At 41.6% G+C, this 18,255-nt stretch overlaps 1 protein-coding gene across 3 annotated transcripts in view; it reads left to right on the forward strand.

Moving 5' to 3' along the window:
- The window catches only part of arhgef3 (Rho guanine nucleotide exchange factor (GEF) 3), a 190,075-nt gene that overhangs the window by 77,904 nt on the left and 93,916 nt on the right, over window positions 1–18,255 (forward strand). For all 3 annotated transcript variants that reach the window (XM_060911032.1, XM_060911031.1, XM_060911034.1), the window contains one exon: window positions 394–456. In XM_060911032.1, coding sequence (XP_060767015.1) covers window positions 394–456 — 63 coding nt within the window. The remainder of the gene's footprint in view (window positions 1–393; window positions 457–18,255) is intronic.

The raw sequence follows: 18,255 nt of genomic DNA on the forward strand, positions 1-18,255 counted from the left end.
GTACTCTGTAGGTTGGTATTAATGGAAACCAAATGTGTAATTTTCTCAAGTACGTCCTGAAATGTGTTTGTGTCTTTTGGAATGTGTTTTGCTGTCCTGGTTTGCATATAATCAATACTCCTCAGCTTTCATTTACGCAAACTCCTGTTATATAACAATGAAGTGTGGGTAAGAATTTAAACTGCAAACACACCCGGAGTGTGAGTGACCTCTTGTTGTAAATACGGCTAAGAATCTGAACTCTGCCTCGATCACGCTTCGTATGTGGATGGATGTTAACAACGTCGGTCAGGATAAAATATTTATCAGAGAACAACGTGATAGTCTGTTCGTACGTGTCAGAATTTGGGTCGTATATAATATTGGTACTCTCTTCTTGTTTTGTCTTTACAGAAAAAGAGGAAGCAAAGAAAAAGGGATGTGGACTCGCTCAGTCTCTGCAGTCTGGACATCAACGTAAGTCCATATACTCTTTATGATGCATCTTATTTGGGTTATTATTTGTGAACGAGACGCGCTGCTGTGACGTCTCAATTCTGATTGGACAGGATCGGTCAGGTCTGTCTTACAGCAGTTGTGGCTGCAAATCAAATCACAGGTTTATATTCATGTACTTTTTCTAATGGAGCACTTGCATGTGACGTCACAGCCGATCCAGATTGTGACAGACGCCATCGTGTCGGTCAAACGCCATTTTCCGCCTTCTACTTCTGGTTCTACTTCTGCTTTTACTTTTACCTTTTCTTCTGGAAAACCCTACTATATACAATTCTACTACAATGGCTGCGGCTACAAGCTCTCCCTACCTGTGCACGGTTTTTATGTTTTTTGTGTGTATTTTTGCGTGTTGTTCGTCTGTACCGGACTTCAATATCCACTACAACTGTATGGACTTACTGGATATTGGTTTCCAGCAGAAAATGACGGTTTGTAGCGATTTCCATCGCATGCACAACATTCCGGACGAGAAAAAAAAAAAACATTCCGGACGAGATAGCGAGACCAGCGGGGTCTCCGTGGATTGTTATCGGAAGCAAAGCGAAGGAGGCGGTGCCGGGAGCGGAAGCAAAAGCGAGGCTGCAGGCAGAGCCAGCCTGTTGACTAAGCTCAGAAAACAGCCACTCAAATCTCCACTGCCAAGCCTCTACCTCTCCAACGCCAGATCCATGTAAACAAGACGGACGATTTGGAATTACCTTATTCTATTCTATAATCGGCTGGTCAGTGCTATACTCAATACTTAAGTGACTTACCCATCCAGTGAGGATCATTTTCTTGTTTACAAGATGCCACATCTGAGTCGCTGACACATCCTGAATTTCTGTAGAGAAAACTGTCCAGAGATTTATAAGCACGCAGTGCTTCACCACTGAACAGCGAGGGAAAGTTAATGAGGTAATTATACACGTCCGGGTATTCCGCTGGCAGTTCAAAATCCGGTCGTGAAAACTCCATCCGGTAAGCCATAAGGGTCACAAATCTGTAGATCGTTTATTTTAGACATATATCTAGTTATCTGTTCATTAGAAAAATGAGCCGTGTAGTCCGTCGGTTGAAATTGATCCATTCTGTACACGAGTGCAGCAGTATTCAGCGGTGTTTTTGACCGACAAGATGGCGGTTGTGTACTTTCCAGTCACGTGACTGCAAGATCTCTATAGCGTATCGTTTCTGTAGTAACAGCTAATTCAAGTTCATACAGCGATGGTTTAGCAACAGTTATCCGTTGTTATAATGCGACAGTGGGAACTTGTTCATTTTGTGGATGTTCCACAACTATAAAGATAACTCTAATTATTCTATCCACCTTCACTGGATATGAGCAATCGCGCACTCTGATTGGCTATTCTACTACTAGTCTATCAGCTCTTGTACCATGAGTAGAGACAAACAAAATGGCGGAGCATGTTGCTGAACCAACCGAGGATGAAATAAAAACTCTTCTCGAAAACAAAACCCACAAAAATGCAAAAAAAAAGCAACAAAATATGGAATGAATGTATTTGATGGCAAGAACGTTTTTTTTTTTCAAGAATTCTTATTATAGCATTTTTCACAAATTGCAACTGTCATTTCACCAGTGTGTTTACATTCTAAGTGGAAATGATTTTGTCGGATGTTTTGTATAAAGTTTTTATTTATCGAATTTCCAAAAAATGCAAATAAAAATGATCCGTTTCTCAAAATCCAGTGAATGTGGATAGAATAAAAGTTATTCCACTCAATCTCGTCATACATGACTTATAGCCGACTCGTCGGCTATCAGCTCATGTACGACTCGATTTCATGGAATAACCTGTTAAATGGATAAAAATGATGACATTTTTGTTTAATAAATAAATAATGGTTAGAGTTGGTAAACTGCTGTATCATAAGAGGAAGAAACACTGACTGTTTATCGAAAATCAACTTCTGGGCAATCCCAGTACCTTGTTGTTAATTATTTTCCTGTAACAGGATGCCGCTGAGTGTTTTACTATATACTTAATGAACATCTAAGATGTGTGCATGGTAACAGACATTATTCTTCTTATTATCCATCCATTATCCGTAACCGCTTATCCTGTGCAAGGTCATGGGCAAGCTGGAGCCGATCCCAGCTGACTATGGGCGAGAAGCGGGGGTACACCCTGGACAAGTCACCAGACTCTCGCAGGGCTGACACATGGAGACAAGCAAACACTCACATTCACACCTACGGTCAATTTAGAGCCACCAATTAGGCTAACCTGCATGTCTTTGGACCATGGGGGAAACTGGAGCACCCGGAGGAAACCCACACAGACACGGGAAGAGCATGCAAACTCCACACAGGAAGGCCCCTGTCGACCATTGGACTCGAACCCAGAACCTTTTTGCTGTGAGGCAACGGTGCTAACCACTACACCACCGTGCCACCCTATTATTCGTCTCGTCTTCTTCCGCTTTATCCGGGACCGGGTCGCGGAGGCAGCAGTCTAAGCATGGAAGCCCAAACTTCCCTCTCCCCAGACACCTCGGTCAGCTCCTCGGGAAGAACACCGAGGCGTTCCCAGGCCAGCCGAGAGACATAGTCCCTCCAGCGTGTCCTGGGTCTTCCCCGGGGCCTCCTCCCGGGGGGACATGCCTGGACTGGAACACCTCCCCAGGGAGGCGTCCAGGAGGCATCCGAAAAAGATGCCCGAGCCACCTCAGCTGGTTCCTCTCGATGTGGAGGAGCAGCGGCTCTACTCCGAGCTCCTCCCGAGTGACTGTGCTTCTCACCCTATCTCTAAGGGAGCGCCCAGCCACCCTGCGAAGGAAACTCATTTCGGCCGCTTGTATCCGCGATCTTGTTCTTTCGGTCATTACTTAAAGCTCATGACCATAGGTGAGAGTCGGAACGTAGATCGACCGGTAAATTGAGAGCTTCGCCGTTTGGCTCAGCTCCTTCTTCACCATGACGGACCGGTAAAGCGACCGCATCACTGCGGAGGCTGCACCGATCCGCCTGTCGATCTCACGCTCCATCCTTCCCTCACTCGTGAACAAGATCCCGAGATACTTAAACTCTTCCACTTGAGGCAGGACTTCTCCACCAACCTGGAGAGGGCAAGCCACCCTTTTCCGGTCGAGAACCATGGCCTCGGACTTGGAGGTGCTGATTCTCATCCCCGCCGCTTCACACTCTACTGCAAACCGCCCCAGTGCATGCTGGAGGTCCTGGTTTGAAGAAACCAACAGGACGACATCATCCGCAAAAAGCAGAGATGAAATCCTGTGGTTCCCAAACAGGATTCCTTCCGGCCCCTGGCTGCGCCTAGAAATTCTGTCCATAAATAGGCCACCCTATTATTATTATTATTATTATTATTATTATTATTATTGACTCTTTTTCCATGTTATGATTTTCACAATTGAGACCGAATTAAAAATTAAGATAAGATTTCATTCTGTAACGTTGAATTGTAGAAAAATCCGATGTTGAACTGTAGCTCGTTGGTAAATATCGTATTTATTTTATTCATTAGAAACAAGCTCCTGGTTCTTTTTAATGAAGTACTAAAGTTCCTAAGTATAGTTTCAGAAATGAATTCACATGGACTCACTGACCTTATCTGTTGATCATAAGTGCCTGATGTTTTCACCTCGCTGCCCATCTCGGCACACTGCTTTCTCCAGTCCGTGGGATATAATGAAGCTCCAGGAAGGCTAAAGAAAGAAAACGTGGAGCGCTATTAGTCTTACATTCTATATCCTGCACAAAATGACTTCCAGCACTTCAGCTATTAGGCGACATGTGTCTCGTCTAATTTTCCAAAAGGTCAGGCAATTTGCAAGCCTGCTTCTTTTCCTGCCAGTTGTGCCAAGGCCTTTTACTAAATGGCACATAATTGTAGCGTATTCATAGTCATATCATTATGCATGTATATATGGCTGCTGTGTGAGGTTCTTGCACTTTGGAGCGTTTGATAGCAGTGAGAATGAATATGAAACTCCACAGCTACCATGAAGAGAACTGCAAAAATATCACTTTCATAGTCCTGGCTGAGGAAAACGTCTCCTCGGAATGACTGGACAGTTCTCTGGATTATTTATTTTTAACTTTCAAGTTCGAAATGAGTTTTCAAAAACAGACCTGTGTGTACCCTGCATAAAGCAGTTTAGCACAGCGATTCCAAGAATTCAAACCAAATATGGTGACTGTTTTTATTTTTCCCTTTATTTGTAATTGAGCTCATGCTGAGGTTTAGGGTTTAGCTTCGTGCTGGATGAAGTGCAGCGTGTTTTTATTTTCGTGGCGTTACTGGAGGGCATCCAGTGTTTTCTCATCACACTTGATTATATCTTTAAGACTAGTGTGCTAGTTCTGATTAACCTCCTGAGGAGGGGGATATAAAACAGTCACACCTGATCTATATCGACTTAGTTTAGTTTAATGACCTACTAAATACACTCACCGGCCTCTTTATTAGGAATACCCGTCCATCCACCTGCTGTTTTTTGCGGTTATCTAATCAGCCAATCCCTTGACGTGTAAAATCATACGGATACACGTCAAGAGCTTCAGTTAATGTTCACTTCATTCAAACATCAGAATGGGAAAAATTGTGATCTCAATTCAAGTGTGACTTTCACTGTGGTTTGAGCCAGATGGACTGGGTTTAGTATTTCAGAAACTGCTGATCTCCTGGGGTTTTCACACACAACAGTCTCTAGAGTTTGCACAGAATGGTGCGAGAAACAAAAAACATCGAGTGAGTGAGCAACACTCGATGGCTGTGGGTGGAAGCAAATGCCTTGATGATGAGAGAGGGTCAGAGGAAAATGGCCAGATTGGTTCGAGCTGCCAGCAAGGATATAGTAACTCATAGCAACTCGTTACAACCGTGGTGAGCAGAAAAGCATCTCCGTATGCAACAGCAGAAGAGCACATTGGGTTCCACTCCTGCAGCCAAGAACAGGAATCTTTAGAATCAAGAACAAGTTCCTATTAAAGTGGCCGGTGAGTGTATACAGTGGTGTTCTATAATGATTGTTATACGTAATGGTGGCGGCACGGTAGTGTAGTGGTTAGCGCTGTCGCCTCACAGCAAGAAGGTCCGGGTTCGAGCCCCGTGGCCGGCGAGGGCCTTTCTGTGTGGAGTTTGCATGTCCTCCCCGTGTCCGCGTGGGTTTCCTCCGGGTGCTCCGGTTTCCCCCACAGTCCAAAGACATGCAGGTTAGGTTAACTGGTGACTCTAAATTGACCGTAGGTGTGAATGTGAGTGTGAATGGTTGTCTGTGTCTATGTGTCAGCCCTGTGATGACCTGGCGACTTGTCCAGGGTGTACCCCGCCTTTCGCCCGTAGTCAGCTGGGATAGGCTCCAGCTTGCCTGCGACCCTGTAGAACAGGATAAAGCAGCTAGAGATAATGAGATGATACATAATGGTGCACTTTTTATCACAAATAGACATTCTGTAGTAGAAACTGAGTTACTGTTTCAGGCTGCACTCGCAAACAAATGTTAATTCTTTATGTGGGATTAGATGTACAAAGACAAAATGGTCATTAAGATGGAGGCTGCCGATAAATCTGTCTGTGCATCTATGAAAATATCTGACTGTGGATCGTCTGTCTGTGTCATTCATTCGATCATTCATTCTCTGTCTGTCATTCATTTGATCCTTCAAGCTATCTAATTATGTCTGACTGTATCTTTCGTTCTGTCTGTCTCCGTCTACCCATCTGTCTATTGATCCTTGTCTGTCTTATTAATTCTTTCTGTCAGTCTATAGATCTGTGTAACTGTCTAACTATCAGTCTGTCAGATTGACATCTGTTCTGTTTGTCTGTTGGTCTATCTGTTAATAATTTGTCAGTCTATCTAACAGTCTGTATCTGTCTTTCTACCTATTGATCTCTCTAGCTCTATCATTTATCCAGCTCTCTGTTTGTCTGTCGAATCTATATCACACTTTCCATCACATTAGTATAAATTACTTTTGCGGTTTCAGCTTCATGTCTGATTTTATAGCAGTTGTATTGCTTTGATAGATAAAAATAAAAGCAGAGCTTTTTTCAGCTTGATGGTGATGAATTTAGATGAGCAACAATTGGAATAATGACCTCCTTGTTTAATTTTCATGCTCACTCTTGCATTTTATTGTCGGCCGTTACGAACAGCCAGATAGTTTCACAGACAGTCAGCGAGGATCCCACCACCACCACGACTCTTTTCCAGTCTGCACAGACAATAATGGGCACAATGTGATGTCAGACAAATGGGCTTGATAATGAAAAATCGTAAGCCTTGAACTCATGGCTGTCTTTAAAGGATATGGGACATGGATTTTTTTTTCTGGGTATAATTATGTATAAAGGACATAAGAAATGCCATCTAAATCACTGCAGGGCGTCAAAAATGTGAAAATCATCACATTTATTCAAGTTTTTTTTATACATCAGCGTAAAACAAGGATTCGTTAATGAGTTAGGTGGTCACGTGACCGTGACGTAACAAAAACTTTCCAAGGAGCCAGCGCTTGGGAATCTAATGTTACCGGAATGGACACCATCGACAGTGACATTCCCGATGTTTCACAGAGATGTGAAGTTAGACCCTATCAATTCGAACCGATAGCTGGAAATTCACATGAACATGGATCTTGTCTTTACTCTGACGGGTCAGATGATTCTGAGAGTGAGAGTTCATTCAGCCCTCATGAAACTGAAAGCGGTCGGCTGGATAGCACTTCCTGGTAAGTTAAAAACAATTCTGCTCAAAGGCTAATGATCTGTTGAAAGAAGTATTATTTTTGTATCATACATTGAAAGTTCATCATAGATCTAGCTAAAGTCCGTTGCAAGCTATTTTTTTTTTTGCTGATATTTTTTTGCTAACCCTAACCCAGTAAACGATAGATAATAAAATTGCATAAAATAAATGGGGAAGAAAAATAATAAGAATTAAACAATAGTAGAAATAAAATATAGAATAATAAAATGAAATAAAAGTTTAAAAAAAACCCTCTTCTACAACTTCACCACAACTCTTCGATTCAGTACGTAAACAAAGAAGGACAGATATGAGTAAATGAGTCAGAATTATGATAATCAATAATTGATACACCCAAAATTATAATACTAATCCTTACCTCGGCTTTCAGACGCTTAGCGAATGCACCTCGTGGTGGCCGTAGCACTTCTGGTTTCACTCCGCCATCTTGTTCCTGAATTGGGACGTTGGGAACGGCTCCATCTTTAAGTAGCCTCTTAAATTTGGCTTGGCAATTAATTTCGTTCAGTACCTGAGTATTAAAGTTGAAAGAATCCTCAGTGAAATGGTCCGAACACAGTTTGTGGGAAACAGTAGGTGCAAAGTTTTTTTTCTACGGCAGTAGTGAGCCCACACTTTCCTCAGCTTCGGGTCCTTGGGGAATGCAAAAAAACTTACTCCAGGGCATTTCCCATTGGAATTATTGCAACCATAAGCAGCACAATACACCTTGATGTCCAATGTATGATGTCCAATGTACTTTAAAGACTATAAAAACAATTTTCTTGTCATCCACTTCTCCATTCATCTACCCGCTTGTGCTGTGCCCGAAAGTTTTTGTGACGTATGATCATGTGACAGCGGCTCTTCCGGTTGTAGAAAATGCATATCGGAAGTCGAGCAGAAATGCCATATAATCATCACGAATATAACGATTTTGCTGAATTTAATAGATGATTTTGTATTTGTTGATGCAATTAATTCATATTTTTAATGGAAAGAAACTGATATAGCGTGCTTTTATGTTTCATGTCCCATATCCTTTAAGAGCAGATTGAGCATGCCTATGCTCCAACACAAATGCTTTTGGAATCTGCTTCAAGACTTTTTTGTTCCAGTCTGGCTCCCTTTGTAAGTGCTGAAGCTTGAGGTTGGAAGGTTATTTTTGGTGGAATGGATTTTCCGAGTGCACCCTTACAGATGGGAGAGGGTTCAGTGTCATGATGAGTGCAGGGAACTGGGATGTGACTGTCTATTGTTTTCACATTATTGCTCTCCTCCTTTACCAGTATCAGTGACTCGGTTCATAAATTTAGTCCTGACACTCTTCTAACAACAGTCATGATTCATCAGTGAAGTTGGTGTATTTTTTGCTATCTTTCTTTTCCTTGGGTTGTACCCATCTATTGTATTTGACACAATAGGGATAGATTGTAAAAATAAAAATACAGTAAATGTACTTGTGTCTAATAATGAACTGTGAACTATATAAAAGATATCCTGTCTTCATGCAGTTACATCAGCAGTGCCTACCTACATGTGATTGAGCTGCTGTCTTGTTTGTGGACTTGTTTTCTTTCCCTGTTAGTTTACTTTCTCAGTACATATCAGTGATGATGCTTAAAATCATTGTATCCACTACGTTTACATCACTAGTGTGAAATTTGTTAGCTAGCATGTTAGCGATCACAAACTTTGTTCGCTAGCATGTGTACATTCACAAACAAGGCATCATCAAATTATAAAGCGTCGTGAAATAAGACTAGAGACAATAGATCTGAAACTTTGTTAAATGAGATGGGTAACAAGCTGTTTCAGTTTTATTTAGGATAACAATATATGCAGTTTGGTATAAAGACAGGATAGTGCTGTGTCCAGCTCAGGTCAGGCCGTTCTGCCATGTTGGCCTACATGCCGGTGTTCATTGATTTGGTTGTAGTTAAAGGTGAAAGGCCTTTTTGTGCCAAATTCCAGTTGACCAATAGTGTAGGACAAAAGCCCTATTCGCACGGGATAAGTATTACCTATGGACCTCTGGTAATTCGCAATTACCCCCGCACCTCTGTGTTATTGTGTGGCGCATTCGGACGGGATAAGCAAAAGTCTGTAATTCACTGAATTTACAGACATTGTGACCGGATGTGTCGTAAGTTCACAACATCCTGTTTCGTCTTGTAGACAGGAGTTTCTGCTTATCTGGTTCAAATATGGGATAGGCCTACTACCACTTGCCCCTGAAATGCTGTTTATCAAAATTTCACCCGTATTCACTCCAGAAAAGTACAAGAGACGCGCGTTTAATAATTACAAACACAGACATGCGCATTCACACGGGACTTGTATTACCACTGGACGTCTGTGTTTTGCCGAAACACAGGGCCCGTTTACACGAGGACGCTGTCGGGTAAAAACGACTAAATATTTTATCGGAAGTGCCTTTCGTCTACACGGGGACGGCGTTTCCGAGGCTGAAAAACGGAAAAAATTGAAAACGCCTTCCAGAGTGGATAAGTTAAAAACAGCCCCCGTTGCATATCCATCTAAACTACCCAATACGCGAAACTCTGCTCGGATCTGCTCACGTCGGGTACGCGTTTACGTCATACACGTGTCATATACTGTACATGCCAGCCCGGGAAGTAAGAAAGTAAGTAAAAAAGTAAGAGCATGTCTGATTACATCGATCCAACGGACCTTCAAGCTGCTCTGGCAGCTTTAATAAACGTCCAGGAGTCCTTCGAACATCTATACCGAATCTGCACATATACCGTTAATGAACAGAGGCGGGTATAGTATGCGCTTACTTTTTTACTTACTTTCTTACTTACCATAGCCAGAGTAGTCAAAGTTTTCGCGGCGCAGATGTGCAGATCAGACAAGACGGAAGACGTTGCGCATGCGTGCAGACATAGCGGAGGTCTTTCACAGCACCACCTAGCCGCCTGGCATGCACATCCAATTGAATTCCACACATTTATGCGTCACCGTATAGACGCAGATTTCCTCCTTGAAAACGGTCGTGTAGACGCGGAAAAAAGTGAGAACGAAAACGGACTTTTGCGTTTTTGTTTCAGACCGTCCCCGTGTAAAGTGGGCCACAGTAGGAATTATTACTTGGCAAATTACGGACATGGCGCATTCGCACGGGACTAAGAACTCAGACATTCTCTGTAATTATTCCGAATTACCAGAGGTCCACAGGTAATACTTATCCCGTGCGAATAGGGCATTAGTCAACATTTCTTCATCCTCAACATTTCCCAAATGTTCAAAGAAGCAAATGCACTCAAGAAACACAAGTACGATAACATAAGTAACATACTAGTATTTAAAATGATTGATTCAATTTGAGTAATTTATTTTGCAACTAAGGCTGGAAATGAGCTGAAGCCCATGTTGTGTGTAACTGTCTACGTTCATTATATCTTTAAAATTACAAGTTCAGCAATCTCATTACGAGAGTAATCGGCCGTAGGCGATGAACTATTGCCATCGCATGGCGTCCGTCCATCCATCCATCCACAATTCACAAAAAATGCTACTCCTCCCTTAGTTTTTTCAATGGATTTTGATTCTGATTGTTTTGTTTGGAAGATCTCATCAGTCTGCACAAAAGTTCCTCCTTGGTTTTGTGATTTCTCATTAACAAATTGCTAATTAGGCCGATTAATGAACTTTCAGGAGAATCGCTACTCCTCCCTGAGTTTTCAATGAATTTTGATTCGAATAGTTTTGTGTGGAAGATCAAATTGTTCTAAATGTTCTCATGAAGAGCAACTTGGCTAATTATAAATAAATCGGTCTGGTTTCTCATGGTATGGCCATGTGAGCTACTGCGTCGTTGACACTTTAAAAATTTTATTTTTTAATAAATCTTCATTTGGGCGGGAGATATAGAAACGGGTTCCGTCAGTCAGGCTGTCCGTCTGGTCACATTTTCGTTTCCGGGCCATATCTTTAAAACTACTGAAGGTATCTTCATGAAACTTTTGTATACATATCAAGAAACATGTGAACTGCTGCCTTTTGCTATTTTGGATTTCTGAAAAAAAGTATTTTTCAAATATTTACATGAAAATAGATTTTAGCTGTGTACACACTTATACCGGTACGAAAGTGGTATAACTGTATCGATACAAAGTATAGCGGTACAGTTTAGTGCATCTGTCCACACTAGCGAGAAATGTTTGCGGTTTTCTTTCATGGTAGTTAAAATGCGCGTGCGCGAAATGTTTCCGTGGTTACCGAGTAACTTCCTTCCGAGAATATGGCGGATGAAACAACGTGTGTGTGCTTTTTGCTGTCAATGTACAGTCTGTATTTCTGGTGGTCATTTATTCAGTCGAATAGTATAAAACGCGCGAGACAGATGAGAAAGAAACAAAGAAAACGAATCTCCTGTTCCAACTGTTCCTGGCATCGCTCGTCTCCCCAAAGCTCCAACAAACACATAACTTCGTCTTTGCTCCATGTAGCTCCACGGTCATTTTGAGCCATTTTGACGTTTTATTTACAGCTGGAAAGCACGTGCGTATTGTATTGTATGAATAACCCGGAAGAAGTAGGAATGGTTCATTGCGCATGCGCATTATATTTGTATCGATACAGAACCGCTTCATCTGTCCACACTACAGCGAAGCGCTACAGTACCGATACTGTACCGGTACGAAACCCATACATTTGTGGGTTTCGTACCGATACAGTTATACCGCTACAGTACCGGTATAGTTGCTAGTGTGGACAGGTGTTGCGGTACGAAAGTAGTATCGTATCGGTACAAAATCCCTAGTGTGGACAGGGTATATGACTTAGTTTCTAAGAGCAGTGTTCGTTTCCGGAGCATATATCCAAAACTATTCATGATAGGGATTTGAAACTTGGTATACATATTAACAAGGTGATGTAGATGTGCCTTTTCATACTAAGAAATTGAGATTTTCATGTTTCCATGGAAACAATTTCAGACGGTCTCTCAGGTTAGTCTTGGGGGTAGGTTTTGTTTCCGGAGCAGAACTTGAAAACTGAGTGGTATGGTCTTGAAAGTTGGTATATGTGTTAAGTAATGTATATGTGCCTTTTGATACTAAGAAATGTGAGAAATTGTAATTTTTAGCTCACCTGGACCAAAGGTCCAGTGGGTTTATGCCATGGGCTGCTGAGATCCATGTAAAGAGGTAGGGTTGGTTTCCTACAGCAGAACTTGAATAATGTGACACATAATATCTTGAAACTTGGTATATAGTTGGTATATAGGGCAGGGGATATAGATGACCTGTCGTCTTGTTGAAAATTGTATTTGGAAGTCTTTATTGGAATAAAATTAGCCTTGAGCAATAGAACTATCCAGAGGTGTCTCCCCACACATTAAGAGCCTGTCTTCATTTTGGCTTTTGAATAAGTACTTGATTGACAGCCCATCAGGACATGTCAGCTACTCCTGAAACAGTCAAGCTGAGTGAAAGAAAATTTGCATACATCAAGAAAATGTACTTCAAACACACTTCTGAAATTGCCCACCAAATTAGCTGGTAAATTAACTACTTGCCCCCCAGTGTTCATTTTTACCTGCATTTGGTGTGTCGGCATTAATTTAAAACCAATTTCTAGATTTTCAAATTCTACTCCGTCAATCTTCTGCTGGTGGATGATGTCAGTTTATTTAATACTTTTCAACTATACAGAACTACCTCCATAGTGTGCGTTTTTGACCTCTGCGAACTTTGTTGGAGACAGTTGTGGTTTTGCCCTGTTTGTTTGTTCCCATTGTAACTCAGAAAGTAGTGAACAGGTTTTGATGAAATTTGGAGGAAAGCTGGGACATGGGCCAAGGAACAATTGATTAGATTTTGATGTAAATCTAAAAATGTGGCTTGGCAGAGGTATGCGCTCTACCAAGTGCCCTTCGAGTTACAATTTCCACTATCATTAATATTAAATCTTATTCATCGAGATGCATTGATTTTTTTTTTTTTTAAACAGGTTTTATCCCCCCCCCAAAAAACTGTTCTTGGTATTCATCAATTTCAAATCTTGACACTGATATAGAAAAGAGTTATGGACTTGGTATTAAAAAATCAGGAGTAGCGTTAGTGAGCGTTCATTGTGGTCATTAAAATCACAAACAAATTGTAGACCCTAATGAAAGAGAGTGCATGTCTCAGTACTCAGTGCTCGCAGAAGTGAAGTGCTCTCACATGCAACAGTACTCTTGCTTTCTTGCTCCACGCTTGAGATTACGTTTATGTGCAGACATTTCATGGCAGCTTACACCGATTTTTAATGCCTCTGCTCACTGATACTGCTCTGGGCATCATTTATGTCTCTATTAAAGATGCTGTTTAAACATATTACATTGTTTGGTTTTATTAGATCACTTGTAGGAACATGCTCTCGATGATATTTTCACAGGTCACAGTTTGCTTTGAAGGTTAATCATGAAATACGTCCAGAACAGTGGCGGCTGCTGGTTTTTAAAACAGGGGAAGCCCATTTTACGCATTCATCGTAAAACCTGTAGGCCGGATATCAAAGCATAGAAAGGTGTGCCCCATTAGCATAGTGAACTAGACAACCCTACCTAGTGGCAGAAAGTATTTTTGCTTGTACATTTCATGTTATAGTCTGGCTTGCCAGGCTAGTGCCTCATATCCTTAATCAAAAATATCAAACATCCAAAAATCACTGGCTATTCAACGAAGAGCCTTGAACATCATACCCTGATATGCAACACAGAGTCTTTAACACAACACCCAGCTGTGCAACACATCCTTGAACATCTTCTGCAACACAGTCTGGAAATTCATAACCAGGTAGGCTATGCAACACACAGAACCTTGAATATTATACCCAGGTATAACCTATAACACAGAGCCCACCATTCTCTTAACATTACTGAACAATATACACACTTCAGATTCATGAACATGAACACTATTTATACACACATTCTGCCCTCCACTCCTTTTCCAGAAAATGGTCTGTGACCCTGTCATACCAGCTGGTTGTGCTTTCCAGAGACTTCACCGATTTCTGTTAGCAGCTAGCACTGCAGATCCCAATAAGGCTCAAGCTAGCCTACAACCAGATTGAACGACAAATGAAATAAACGAGTGAATTCACGAATGATCAAACTGATAGAATGGATGAAAGTTAACGGAGCACAACGAGTAATATTTACATTTATTTACAGAGTAATGTACAGAGACATCAATGAGAAGAAACGTTTATATGAAAAGAAATTCGGACAGCACTTTGGCACACGACTGCACTTTCTCGACATTCGCTAGGGACTGACTGATCATACTTCCGTGTTCCTCGCCGAAGTACCGCCCTCCTCATGTCTTTCAAACACCACCTCCAATAATCCTTTATCAGCCCGGCTTCTTGTCCCTCCCACTGTCTCGTTTAGTCCCAGAGAAGCCCGGCTTCCCTGGAAGTGACGATTTTGTTGATTTTAACCAATAGCAACTAGCCGAAATTGGCTGTTCAGAGCCGTCTCGTAGACTGCAACGGATACCCGGCTGCCAGTCAGTGTTGCCAGATACTGCTGACGTTTTCCATCCCAAAATATGTTCAAAACCCGCCAAAATGCACTTAAAACCGCCCAATCTGGCAACACTGCTGCCAATCCATAGAGCCCATTGAAATAAGAAAGGTTACAGCCTGGCAGCAAAGGTGATTCTCGTAGCAAACTGCAAGTTCGTCAGACATCACTCAAATAAGTTACAGGATAGTTATGAACATAAATACAATCTTGGGCATATATTATGTTATGCAAGTTATTGTTTTAATGAGAATTCAACGTCGTAGACGCCGCAGTTTGGGGAGAGAATTTTAGGGGAAGCTCGGCTTCCCTTGTTGTCTCTGAGAAATCGCCCCTGGTCCAGAACTCCGATGTGAGTTTGTCACCTGTTCATTAGTGCATACTCTACCCTAACGTCACTTGGTTTTACGAGTCCGTGAGGACTAGATCTATGCTCGATCCCGGTACTGATATTGATGCATCCCTTCTTCTAAGTCTCATGAATTCTTCCTGACGAAACTTTAAAGCCAGAGCGCACACTAAATGAGCATCTGCTCTCAGGAACAAACACCAGACGCTGGTATGATCTCATGTTATTTGCTTGACCGTAAACTTAGCAGTGTGTCAGACTTCTTTAGCTGTGCCCAAGGCTGAGCGTAGGTGAGCTCTGAGTCAGGGGGTTGAAGGAGCGCAGCCACGTGCTTGTTTGGCATGTGTTCAGCTGGATTAGTGACTCGCTGTTGAGCACAATATAGAGTCTTGCTGATATTGATAAAGCCGGTTTACTGCTGGCAAAACCAAGTGGAAAAGTGGGCCAGTGCTGTTTCTCACATGGCCACTCATGGACCTGCCGATAAGGGAAAACAAGATATTGATCGCTACTGTTGGCCAAATGCATGTCAAGCAGCTGGAGCAGCCATTGGTGCATTCATCACAGCAGATTGGCCTGTTAATTTAATGACAATGAGATGAGACAGATGCATGTAAATGCCTTCTGAAATCATGCCTAAGACAATGCTGGCACACATGAGGGAAAATTGTTTGTTTTTAAAAGAACTTATTACTAACATTGTTCTTGGAACTCTGAGTTTTCTTGGTAATTGCTGTTAATCATAGTTACTGTTATTATACAAATGAAGGTATTAGTATCAAAATTGGGGAAAAATGTGCAGGGAGCTTGGCGGTCAATATGCAGAGCAGCTGTTGGACTCTACCACTGCTCTGCCTGCATAAAGGTCAAAGGGTCATTAAACAGGCTCCCACCTGCATCTTTGTCAGCCGTGCTGAATTTCACCTTCCATACTCGACTTGGCCATAAAGCAAAATTTAATAATAAATAATAATAAGAAGAAAAAGCCCGCTCCTTTTGTTGATTTCTTCCATTAAATATTCTCAGGTGTTTTTCAGCCACATCTGGAGGTCTCGTGTGAACCGAGGACGGGGAATAAGACTGCAAAACCGAAGCATGCAGGCGATGTAGTAGGATATGTGTAATTCATATATCTGCCGATTTGATTGTAATCAGGGATTGGCTGTTTACGCAGGTGATAATGTTTAGTTCTTGGACATGGGATTAGACATTAATTAGTTGCTCTGATGATATAATTTCATACTCTGTGTACTTAAACCAAGGTTAGGGCTATTTATCTAAATTAAGTAGTCCTGCCAAATCATTTACCTACAAATGGTCTAAATATGGTTATTTTCTATCCACATTGTCACCTGTAATTAATCTCTGAATCTTGGCAAACTGTGGACATTTTTTTTCACTGGCTTTAACCATGACCAAGAGCCTTCACTTCTGATTAAAGTCACATCAGATGGTAGGAGGCCCTTTTTTTTTTTTTTCTGCGTGTTTTTGTTTTTTCTTGTGGAGCTCAGTCAGAGCCGGACAGAACATCGTCACAGCATGCCAGATTAATGGCTACTCTAAGTGGCTGCTGTAATTGTACAGGGACGGTGATTTAACGGAAATAATATATCAGAATGGCGTGCATATTTAACCTCTTAAAGCAACCAGAAAAAACTAGGTGAGAAATAACTGTGCCTAAAATAGGATTTTGTTTATCCCCAGAGATTAGCACTATTTATGCACAATTAAGACTATTTATAATGTGCGGTGGGATGTTGGCCTCGAAAACGGTCCTGACGGAGTGTAGTTAACATTAACATTCAGTGGAAATGGAGACCAACCACAGTTTTGGCGTCACTGTTCACTTCAGGAGAGTTTATTCACAGTGAATATTTTGTTTATTTTATATTGTATAGCTGCACCATGCTTCATCATGTACAGTATTACACAACTGCCTGATATTACTCACTGAAATTTCCCAGCTGCTCTTTAGAGCTGCCAGGTCTCTGTTTTTCCGAAATATTTGCACTATGGGTTGGGAATGGATTAGGTTAACACGGGGGGGTTTGGTCATGAAATTGTGTTTTTCTGGGATTTTAGTGGCAGAATTCATTGTGCTGGTTATTTCTACATTTCAGCTGGAAAGATTAAATCATCTTTTACCTGCTATAATAACTCTGGGTGTGATTTATCTATCTATCTATCTATCTATCTATCTATCTATCTATCTATCTATCTATATACACACACACAGCGCCCTCCACAATTATTGGCACCCCTCGTTAAGATATGTTCTTAGGCTTGTAATAAATTCATTTTTTTTTTAATAATATAGGACAACAATGCAAAAAAAAGGGAAAAATCCAACCTTTAATTCAAGTGCATTTATTCAGTGGGGAAAAAAAATCTCACATTAAGAAATAATTCTTTTACATGGAATCATGTGTGCCACAATTATTGGCACCTCTGATGTTAATACTTTGTACAACTCCCTTTTGCCAACAAGACAGCACTTAATATTCTCCGATAACATTTCACAAGATGGGAGAATACAGAGAGAGGGATCTTCGATCATTCCTCTTTGCACAATCTCTCTAAATCGTCCAGAGTCCTGGGTCGTCTCCTATGCACTCTCCTCTTCAGCTCACCCCACAGGTTTTCAATTGGGTTGCGGTCTGGGGACTGAGATGGCCATGGGAGGAGCTTGATTTTGTGTCTGGTGAACCATTTTTGTGTAGATTTGGCCACATGTTTATTATCTTGCTGAAAGACCCAGTGACGACCCATCTTCAGCTTTCAGGCAGAGGCCACCAGATTTTGATTTAACATGTCTTGGCATTTCAAAGAGTTCATGATGCCATGCACCCTAACAAGGTTCCCGGGGCCTTTGGAAGAGAAACAGGTCCACAGCATCACCGATCCTCCCGCATACTTCACAGTGCGCATGAGGTGCTTTTCCGCATACTCATCTTTTGTGATGTATTAGAGCGTTTGTTGCCAAAAAGCTCTATCTTGGTCTCATCTGACCAAAGCACACGGTCCCAGTTGAAGTCCCAGTACTGCTTAGCGAACTCCAGACGTTTATGCTTGTAAGTGAGAAAAGGCTTTTTCCGTGCATGCCTCCCAAACAGCTTGTTGGCATGTAGATAGCGCCTGATGGTTG

The sequence above is a fragment of the Neoarius graeffei genome, chromosome 26 (assembly GCF_027579695.1).
Source record: "Neoarius graeffei isolate fNeoGra1 chromosome 26, fNeoGra1.pri, whole genome shotgun sequence".
NCBI classification, from domain to species: Eukaryota; Metazoa; Chordata; class Actinopteri; order Siluriformes; family Ariidae; genus Neoarius; species Neoarius graeffei.